Genomic DNA, 11454 nt, shown 5'->3' on the forward strand with positions numbered 1-11454 from the left:
TTTTATTTTCTAAAGGTGGTATGTTTAAAGAATTACACGTAGTTTTTGTGTGCTCATGATGCACGAAACATTTTTTTGCGAAGGACACGAAACATTAACTTTGCAGTAAAAATAAAATTTGTTTTTATGAAATATAGGGCCTCAATTTATGCCTCGTCCCAGGCCTCCAAAGGTCAGGACCAGCCCTGATTCGATCGTTGTCACTTGCCGATCAGCCACTAGCGTGCCTTGGCGTTAAAGCATGCACCAGTACGGGTGGCTGGCTCATCACTCTCAGGAGGATTCTCTCCCCCCGCCGAGGTTCATGCATGTGTAGTTTGATCAGAACTGTGTTTGGTTGAACTTAGGTCCTGTTTGTTTCAAATTACAGAAACTAAATTCTGATCAAAATCCAAAAGTTAAAACAAACAGTTAGATTGTAAAAGCTAGATTATGATCACAATCCATAAGCTGAAACAAACAGCTGGTTGGAAAAGCTGGATTGTTACAATCCAACATCCAGATTGTAACAATCTAGCAATCTGCCTTCCACCAGATTATAACAATCCACAATCCAACTTTTACAATCCAGATTTTACAATCCAGCTTTTTACAATCCACAATCTATAAGCTGTTTTTCACAATCTACAGCTGAAACAAACAGGAACTTAGTATGGGTGGATAGAGCGCCCCGTTCAAGTTTTTAGGCTCGCGGGCTGTTTGGTTCCTGAATAAAGGTGGATAACTTCATCCAATATTCCTTCAAATCTTGGACTAGCTCATTTGGAAAAAAGAGTTGGACGACGCCAGCCTGTTCCTAGCTAGCATTTGTGTTATGTGTATGTGTGTTCTGTTTATTAATTAATTCTTGGTTTTATCTAAGAGTACAAGAATAGTTTTAAAATTCTAAATCTTTTAATAAGTAAACTAGAATACATTAGTAATCTGTTTTAATTAGTTCGATTGAAAAATCATGAGCTAATATTTAATTAAATTTTTTTTAAAAACCTACTTTATAAATTCTAGTAATTTTTAATGTCTCGAATAAATTTATAAAAATCGAAAAAAAAGTCACTAAATGCAACCTTAAATCGAAAAAAATCACTAAATAATATATTATTCCATTCAAAAACAAAAATGATCTTATCCTTTCCACCTTTATCTTCTAACTAAATGCAACCTTAAATTGCAAAGGCCAGCGTTTGAAGCTTCCTGGGCGTGCGACTGTTTCAGACGGCAACAGGTCATGTGGCAGCCACTTTACCATGAGGTGCCGTGCGTCTGTTACATATGCATAGCTTCTCATGGTGGTAAAATTCATTGGCATGCATTGATGGGGACACACATTTTTAGTGGGCCTTTTCAGCCTTTTCCAGTCGGTACCACCCTGCTCCTATGCGGCTACGGCACTACGCTTCCCTAGCCTGCCCCCTACTAGTATAAGGCTCGCAGGCTCTCAGCATAGTACACCCCCTCTCTACTTTCATCAACACCCAAAGGCCAAAAGCTAGTTGTTAGCAGTAGCTGTTACTATTTGATTTCAGTTAATAAATTAGGACCCTACTGTTAATGCTGCTGGGATGTTACGGCCTATTTGGTTTGTGTCTACGGGAGCCATACTAAAACATGGGTATGCTAAAATGCGGGTGAAAAAAAAGATATTTGGATTGCAAACTTACTAATTCAAGAACAATGCCAAAACGTGGATAAAAAAATTGTTGTTTTGGATTTCAATCTTGCCAATTTTTATTAAAATTATGAGCATGACATATGGGACCATATGTCATTAATCTTCTGATGAAATATATCTAAGTGAGATATTATTTTATAAATTTAATTGTAAGAAATATAACGGTACAAATAGATTATAGTTTGAATAAATATACTGTTTAATAGATATAGCAATTTGAAACTTATTAATTTATAGTTTTTAAAATCCGTGCAGGCTGAGCTGCTGCCATGTCCAGCGGCAGCCAAAACGTGGGCGAGCATCGTTCTTACCTGCATCCACAGTAGAAATGAAATGGGAACACCAATTATTCGTTGGCATGCCAGAATTTGGTGGGGAACCTGTCTTGTGGCCATGCCAATATTTTAGTAGGGATGGCATGATCACAAAACAAACATATCATGTCCACAAATCACTATGCCAATGGGATTAGACTGGATTGTATTAGATATAGTACGTGCGCACTAAGAATTACAGTCATGTCATCATCCACCACCTTGGTTAGTCAAAACTCCTGTGAGCTTATTGCCTCAGAAAAAAAAACTCCTGTGAGCTTAATTTTATACGAGATCCCAGGCTAAGCGATAAAAGGTATCTATGGGTAGCTCTTTTGGAGCTGTGCTTTGCGACTAATATCCATATTCTCCAGCAGCGTCTTTGTCATGTGCGCGATTTGGTGCATTGCTGACAGAGGTTTTAATAGTAATATATTCAGTTCACACACTGATACAAGTATGAGGACGTCATTGCTGGTGCTGACTTTGTTGATAAGCACAACAGCCAGCACTTTTGGAGATCAACTTCATGGGTTTTGTTTATACCAGTGTCTAGAAGAGACATGATACAGTCGAAGGGAACCGGGCCAGGGTGGGAAAGGGATATCAGGGAGCATCGGTTTTCAATAGTCTTAGGGAATAGCTGTTTGTTTACCAATATGATTTTGAATTCGTAGTTTTACTGGTACTTCATTTGGCTAAAAACAGTGTAGTGTACGACTTGTTTGCTGCTCGGTCCTTTTCTAGATAGTCACAAAAAGGGGCTGTATTGTATTCAGGAAGAAAACATAAGTAGACGGTATGAGCTCGCTTTGTTGACCCGCAATAATTCAGCTTCTATATCCAGGGTGCTCGAACTAGACCATAGATGGATCCATCAGAAAGAGACCGTACTGGTCAGCCATGGCGTTAACGGACCATACGTACATGTACACAAATTGATAAAGCCACTAAAAACAGCACCCCTTGATTTAACTAACCTTATTTTCACCACGTTTTTCCGCCAAGCAGGCCGATGCTCGCCACGAGAAGCTGCTTAGCACAGATCCCTTAAATCTGTCCACCAAATTACCTTGGCCAGACACAAGCACCCGGTAAGCACGAGAAACGGACACGCGTTGGCAGCCACTATGCTTGGTTGGGCATGCACATACGGATCGCCCGTGGAGACAAACGGCTCCCGTGTACGAATGTCAGTACGTGTATGTATTGCTCCGGAATAATCCCGCCTTGAACGAGCATCTTAGCTAGAGTTAGAGGCTACCGGTATGGACATCCAATGATCCAGCTGCCCCTAGCAGCTCCGACAGCGCGGATAATTGCCGCGGGGACCCGGCTGAGGACGGTGTGGTCCGGCCGCCTGGCCGCCTACTGCGATTCGTAGGCCTCTTTTGGGCGCGAGCTCCCGCGCTAGCGCACGCAACCGGCTTGTGGTCGTTTGCTCAAAATTATGTCGCGCGGCTTGCGGCCGGACCCAACAAACTCCGCGCGCCGATCCATGGATCGATCTCGCGCGCAGGCACCTACGAGACACCAGACGCGTGCGTGCCGCCGCGCTCCGGGGCTCCTGGCCCCCGGGGGACCGCGCGCCAGTACGTGTATGGGTGCGCCGTCCGCGGACGCCTGGGTTGAAGTACGGAGCCGTCGGTCGCGTCGCGCGGAGAGGGGAGACGCGGTGTGCGCATGCGACTTTGGGTGTTTTCTGTGGTGATGAGTGGGACGGGAGCATGGAGGTGCGGGTATCTGTTTTTGCGAGCATCGGATGCCTGCCGGCCGGCCGCGGGGAGGCTTTAGTGGATCTTCGATGAAGTGCTACGCGATGGTCCTGACACCGTGCATGCGGTGCTAACCTGGTAGCTATGGCACATGGCGCCCTCCGCGCTACTGTGTCTGTTTAATTTTACATATTTTTTTTTTATAATATATTTTTTTATAAGTGCAGATCTGCACGACGTATAGCACATTTCTTGATAGCTTAATTGTTAATGACAGATCTCATTGATATCATCATGTACCGTTGTTGGTTTGACAACCATGACACGTCTGCCCGTCGTGTTTACCAACTCACTTATCCACCTCGTTTTCACCTTGTGGAAGACTAGACGAAGAAGACAATGCAAAATCCATTAGTAGACGAAGGATCTACTGCTAGCTTTTGGCACAAATGACAACACCAGACTTTCGATGGTATGAGACCATCAAAGATACGATAGGCATTGGCATCTTTATATTCCCTGAGAGCGAAAGTAAAACCATGCGCGCTAGGGACGCCTCCTCTCGCCGCTTTTCGCCTCCCGGACGCGCCCGCTTCGCCTTCGCTACCTCACCTTAAAACTCCCAAATCACGCATCCCAAATAAAACAACCCGGCCTCTCTTGCTGGTACTATAATCCACTTCCCCGAAACGGCAGGAGCTGTAAACCATTCCCACTTGTCGCGCCCGAGTGTCCCTGCTGACGGCTGGGCCCCGCGGTCGCCGGATTTCTACCTCCCTCCCTCCCTCCCAGGGGCAGGAGAGGGGCGGCACCCGAAGAGGACAAGGGCGATTTGGTACTGCCTGCCTGCCTGCCTGCCCGCCCGACAGTAAACAGTAACCGGTGGTAAACAACGACGCGCGCAGGCGCAGAGGGGAGAGCGAGTGGTGGCATCACCACCGCAATAACGACGACGACGGCACCAGCACCAACCACCACTTTACGAAGGCGGGAAGGCGCGGCACGGGGCAGGAACCCGTCGCGATTGGCCCGTCCGACGACGAACCGGTCGTTGGCCTCGTGGTGGATCTGACGCCACCTGCGCGCAGGCGCGGGCGCTTTGCTTCCCCACTGCTCCTCATCGCGTCGTCGGGTGCCGACTGCGCAATTCCCCGCGGGGCGGCGCCGTCTCGACTCTATCTGCCTCGGCGGTCAATGCGGACGGGGAGATGAGCGCCGGTGACGGCGGGGAGGAGGAAGAGGAGGAGGTGTTCTACGAGTCGCGGGACCGCTTGCTCTCCTCCTCCTGCTCCTCCACCTCCGCCTCGGACGACGACGACCACCCGCGACGGCGCCGGGACGGGGCCGCCTCCGCTGCCACCGCCGCGGCGGCGGCGGCGCTCGACGTGTGGACGTCCGAGCCGGCGCCCGTGCAGGAGCGGCGGCGGAGGCTGCTCCAGATGATGGGGCTCGCCGGGGACCCCTCCTTCGCGCGCCTCGAGATGGGCCGATCGGCCTCCTACGACAAGCCCGTCCAAACGGCGCCGGTCTCGCCCATCTCCCGGTCCAGATCAGACGGCGCCGTACCGGTTTCGGCAACCAAGCCCCCGCTGGGTAGTCGGTCGCGCCAGGCGTCGTCGGGCTCCTCCGAGGCCACGCCGGAGGGGGAAGAGGCTGACCCGAGGTGCTTAATCCGGAACCTCGACGACGGCACCGAGTTCGTGGTGAAGGAGGAGTTCGAGCTTCGCGAGGTCGGCACGGGCCGGCAGCTCACCATGGAGGAGTTTGACCTCTGCGTCGGCCGCTCCCCTATCGTCCAGGAGCTCATGCGACGCCAGAATGTTGCGAACTCCGGTTCAAACAACGACGCGTCCACCCCCATCCAGAGGTCCAGCTCCGACTCCAGCTACGGCGCAACGCGACACAGGCGGCGCAGCAGCTGGCTCCGGAGCATCCGAAACGTCGCCGGCTCCATGGTGGTCAGCTCCCGCGATCGCCGCAGCAGCGACGAGAAGGACACGTCCTCGGAGAAAGGCGGGCGCCGGTCCAGCTCAGCGACAGATGACAGCCAGGACAGTGCCGGCGCCGTGCACCATGGCCCGGAGCGCGTTAAGGTTCGCCAGTATGGGAAGTCTTACAAGGAGCTCAGTGGTCTGTTCATGAACCAGGAGATACAGGCGCACAATGGGTCCATATGGAGCATCAAGTTTAGTCCTGATGGCCGGTACCTCGCGAGTGCTGGGGAGGACTGCGTGATCCATGTCTGGGAAGTATCGGAGTTTGAGAGGAGACGAGAGGAGAATGGGATGTGCAATCCACTTGTTGCCATGCTGTGCAATGGTTCCCCGGAGCCACAATTAGCACTGGCCAGTGTGGATGGGAGCCACTGGGAGAAGAAGCGTCGAGCAAGGTTCTTGGAGAATCGAAAGTCCGTGAGTTCGGACCGGCTGATGGTTCCAGAGCATGTGTTTGCGTTGTCAGAAAAGCCGGTCAGAACCTTTGAGGGGCATTCAGAGGATGTGCTTGATCTCTGCTGGTCCAAATCTCAGGTAATGCTAGTGTTGCTGCTTGTTCTTAGGTTGTACCCAATTTGATGGCTTGATGCTTGATGAGTAACATATGGTGAATGTTGAACTTAATCACACAATCCAAATTCTCCTTGAATTTAGAAGTGCGTTGTAAATATCAAGATAATAGACAGTAGACACTTAGCTCTTATTATTCTATTTTAACTCTGAACATGGTTAATTTTGGGAAGAACGTTGTTTCAGCGAGCCATCTTCTATTAACTAAGATTTGAAAGTCCAACCTTGTCAGGACGAAAGTACCTTGGCACCAAGAAAGGCATAGTTTAATGCATTTGTAGTGTAATTAGCTGTAAACGATAAACTGACTGGTTGGAAATTGAAGTATAGATATGCTGAAATAGAAACAACACTGAATGCAAACATGTGTTCTCTTGCTTTGGCAAGTGCTTCTTTGAAACTATTGTTCACAAGGGAGCTTGAAATTCTTAAAAGCAATTGTGCCTGTTACCTACCATCAACATTCTTCCTCCAAGCTTTTATCTTTTGTATTTATATACATTTATTGGTTGTTGTGCATGTAACCTTTATCGGATCATGGGAAAAGTTTGGAGGACATTGTTTCATAGTGGTAATATAAAAAATAATGCCTAGATTTGTCAATAAATCCCATTTCTTTCCTCAATTAGGCAGTAAATAGATATAATGTTGTTTCGTAATATAGCATGGACTAGGGTGTGAACTTCTAAAATCTAGAGTTATCTTTGGCATTGACACTGACTAGATACACATGATAAAATTATCTTAAAGGATGGCAAGTATGTCCTATCTTTTGCTAGAATTTGATGAATGAATAAGGAGTCATAGCCATAGGGTTCAGATGTCACATCTAATTGTATATCCAACACGACATGCTGCAGACATACTTGCTTGTTATAAATGGAGTTTGAATTAGCCGCCAATCAGTTGTTTTATAAGGTCTAGAAACCAGAACTTGTACGGTTGTATGCCCCAGCATGTTTTGGCACTGAAATATTTCCAAAATCTGCCCCAGATAATATTATTTAATTATAATATCTTGAACCATCTTGGCAAAAAAAATCAATTGCTTCCAGGAGCACAAATGCATGATTAGAGACACAAAATTTTGCGTTTCTTGTGTTCAGTAGCTTTGAGTATTTTGTTGGCAGTTCAAAACATCTGTACCTGGAATTGTGGTGGTATGGTCTAGTCTAAACGCCACACCTCTCTATGTTAGCTGCATATTAGAACTTTGTGCAACAATGCTTCCATCAATAACTGAGTAAATATGGTCTCTACAGTTTGATCTCTTCCTTGTAAATTATTAGTGCTACTATTCCATCAATTCCTTACAAATTATGGTTGCTAGAGTTCTGCAAATGTTGTAGCCATATTTCCGATGATTCTGTTGTCGTTACAAAGTTACCCATCTTAAACATCTTTTTCGAATGTTGTGCAGTACTTGCTTTCTTCTTCAATGGATAAAACAGTGAAGTTATGGCACATGTCAAGAGCTTCATGTCTGAAAACATTCACACATAGTGACTATGGTAAGATTTGGATTGTATTTGGCTATTTGCAGTTTAGGACACAAGCTCACCCACCTACCCCTTGCACTATGTAATGTCTCTCCATCTGCCAGCAGGGTCCTGACTTTTCCTTTGTTGATATTGTATTCCAGTGACATGCATCCAGTTCAATCCTGCTGATGATAGATACTTCATTAGTGGTTCACTGGATGAAAAGGTTCGCATATGGAGCATTCAAAACCGTGAAATCGTTGATTGGAATGATTTGCATGAAATGGTCACTGCAGCTTCCTACACCCCTGATGGACAGGTTTTCATCGTATATAACGAATTATTTGATCTAAAAGGTCTTCTTTATGTTAAGTTCTAACATTTTTTTTTCATTTTTTTAAGAGCGCATTAATTGGTTCCCACAAAGGCAGCTGCCATATTTACGACACATCTGGTATCTCCCTGCATCTCTCTCATGATCATCATGTGTTTATGTTGTATTTTAGCTATGCTTTTGCCTTAAACCTTTTCGTCTACTCTTCTGGCCAGATAACAAGCTTCTTCTAAAGAAACAAATTGACCTGCAAAATAAGAAGAAGTCCAGCCAGAAGAAAATCACTGGTTTTCAGGTGCTTAGTCTAAACAAAACTGTGGATATGATATCGAATGTGTAGACTCTATATTTGAGGTCATTAAGATTCCTGTCTTACTGAATAATAGTTCCTTGAATAGTTTCTTCCAGGGAATAGGAATACTTCAAAGGTATTTATTACATCTGCAGATTCGCGAATCCGAGTTGTTGATGGTTTCAGTCTAGTTCACAAATTCAAAGGTATTATGTTTTGAGTCTCGGATCTTTTGCAAGATAAGGAGGCTGATCATATGAGATTATACTTTTTCTTTCACGGCGTAGTTGGTAACCTTTATGCAACATTGTTTTTCTCTGCTTCTTCTAAGTTGTATGGGTTTGTGAAAATGAAATTCAAGCTGTACTGACAGTCCAAATTAACCAGTTCTTTACATGTTAACAGCCTATTGCTGTTTGCTACCATTACCTATCTTTTTTGCTGTATTACAATCCCGGTATCTGCAGTTTGATATGCTTGCAATAGGTCTGCAGTAGTCAAATCATGGAGTGATCATCTGATTAATGTTTTCCCGGATATTGATTGAATATGAATAGAGAATATTATTTCTCTTGTTATGTGCTTTCAACAAAGTGGTGCCCTAGTTCGCTCAGCATGCTAAAATAGTCATATCTGCCAGTTGGTGGGTCTAATATGCATAGATTTTTCTCTTCACCGCTGCTTTTTCAATTGTTGGTTGTATCCATTACATTTTCTCCTGACACACTATTCTGTTTCTTTTAAGGTTTCCGGAACACCAACAGCCAAATTTCAGCCTGTTTAGCTGCAAATGGGAGGTACGTGATCTCCGCGAGTGAGGATTCCCACGTATATATATGGAGAAATGACAATTCTGAACAGGGCAGAAGCAAGGGTAGTGTTACGGTCACCAATTCCTACGAATATTTCCACTGCCAGGATGTGACAGTCGCAATTGCTTTGCCATCTACTGGTTCGGCAATGGTATCCAGAACCAACTCTGGGAAGCATGAGGAGCTGGATTGTGTATCTGAGAATCATCTGCTGCATGCTGTACCTGACAAACTGCAAGATTCCTCTGATTTCCATCCCCAAGGCGGCAATATCCTAAGCACCAGTTCAAATCACAGTGGTGATAGAGCAACCTGGCCAGAAGAGCTTATGACGCCAACAAAGCAGAGCCCTCGATCTAGTACCAGTCTTCCCACTGGTACTGGGCAAGCTCCTAGTCGGTCAGCCTGGGGCTTGGTAATCGTCACCGCAGGCCGTGGAGGTCAGATCAAAACATTTCAGAATTTTGGATTTCCTGCTCGAGTATAGTAGCTATGAGGCTGTTGCATGGACTCGGTTGCTGCTCCAACGGCAAACCGGGGGTGATTTTTGTGTATAGATAGGTGGAAATATGGGTGATTTGCACAGCGGTCTGGGATTGGATTTTCTTGCTCCTAGGTGCGCCTGCTTGGAACTTCAACTAACCTACGACCTGGCAAGGTGTGGTGAATTCGTTTGCCCGGAATTGTACATGGGAATGGAGCCCGGGAAAGGACGAGGATCGTCGGCCGGTTGGACCAAGATCTTTCGCCAACCAACTTTTCATCTGTATTCTCCGTTGGGTCTGGATTAGCTTTTGTTTCTTCCTCTCATGTTTACCCCTTTATTATATAATCTTGTAAGAAGAAATCTCGGTGCTACAGGAATAGAAAAGCAAAAAAGAGTTGCATAGAGTGGTAAATTCGTTGTACTGGTATAGCTGGCTTGCGGATGTTCATGGCACATGGATATAGGAGTAATAGGGAATAGGAAGAGCTGAAATTTTTTGAGTTACTGAAGCTTTTAAGCCTTGCTTCTGGACGAGGCTGGCAGGTGCGTTTCTGATGTATCTGATGTCTAACTGTCGGTTATTCAACAGATATCCTATCCAGTTCCTGTTATGGATCATTGCTACTTGCACTTTTCCCGTTGTGTCGCGTCCTGTCTGCGCACTGTGGCGTTCACTTCCTTGTGGCTGCTAGAGAAGACGATCCCATTTTCTTGGAATTCAACTGTTCAGTGGCAGCAGGCCCGGAGCGCCGATCTTGCTCGCGGTGGAGGTGCGGCCACGGCAGCAAAAGCAATCTCCAGGTGAGTTGAAAATTGAAATCCAGCCTCCGGGTCCGGGGACCTCGTTCTGTCAGCTATTTGAGGATCTGATCGTGATGCGTGTCGAAGGTGACGCCAAAACGCATGTTCGTCTCGTAACAACACGAGGATTCAGAAAACAGTGGTGGTGAATCGCTAGATTGTTTGATGTGATGTCAAACGAACGGGGAAACGCAGTGGGAATTGGCTTCACGAAGGCAATCAGCCAATTAGGCCACTTCCGAGATGCAATGTGCCTTCTCCCCTATCAAATCCTTCTCTGACTTTTGCGGTTGTATTGTGCGAATTCTCCTTTTTGAAGACTGTACCACTTGCAATGCTGATGCTGACGCCTTTGTACTGTATCTTTAGGGCCACACAAACATATTTGTCGACCTCACCATCCAATCATGCAAGGGTCCACGTATAATTATTTGGTGACGATGGGCTCTTCTATAAGACTCTTAACTCTTTTGGTAACATCAAACGATTTCATCAACACCATGAAAAAAAATACGAAAAGAAAAAAGTCCAAATTACTCCTTGACTATTCCTAGTGTTTAGATAACTCAAACTTTAAAACCATTTATTTAACTTCAAACTTTAAATACCAGATTACATAACCCTCTTGAGTTGTTTTTTCGTTGGTTTTGCTGACGTGGGTCTGTGGTCTATGATAGACTGAGCTCATGGAGGGGAGAGGGAGAATAGAAATGGGCTCGGCGGGAGGAAGAAGATGAACATAGCAAAAGAATGGATAGTCGGTGACGCTCGTTCTTAGTTGGGCAATCTAGGGCACTTCGTGCTCCTCGGTTTGGCAAGGAGATAAAGGAGGAGGAGAAGAGGAAGGTGATCAGCTCGGATTAGTGAATGAGAGCATGATTCACAACGAGCGATGGAGGCATGACCTTTGATTCTCGAAGAGAGGAGAGAAGGTCGATGCCCTTCGGGATGATTGGCCTTGGCTAGAGCATCTCCAAGCTAAGGT

The 11454-nt window shown here is 45.9% G+C and overlaps 1 protein-coding gene across 1 annotated transcript; it reads left to right on the forward strand.

The window, feature by feature from the left end:
* Positions 1–4411: 4411 nt before the first annotated feature.
* On the forward strand, positions 4412–10286 carry LOC133887994 (uncharacterized). Its single transcript, XM_062328067.1, has 7 exons — positions 4412–6226; positions 7683–7773; positions 7905–8062; positions 8146–8197; positions 8293–8372; positions 8476–8575; positions 9115–10286. The coding sequence occupies exons 1-7, from the start codon at positions 4907–4909 to the stop codon at positions 9666–9668; spliced, it is 2355 nt and encodes a 784-aa protein (XP_062184051.1). The 5' UTR covers positions 4412–4906; the 3' UTR covers positions 9669–10286.
* Positions 10287–11454: the final 1168 nt, after the last annotated feature.

The sequence above is a fragment of the Phragmites australis genome, chromosome 13, assembly GCF_958298935.1.
Source record: "Phragmites australis chromosome 13, lpPhrAust1.1, whole genome shotgun sequence".
In the NCBI taxonomy this organism is placed as follows: Eukaryota; Viridiplantae; Streptophyta; class Magnoliopsida; order Poales; family Poaceae; genus Phragmites; species Phragmites australis.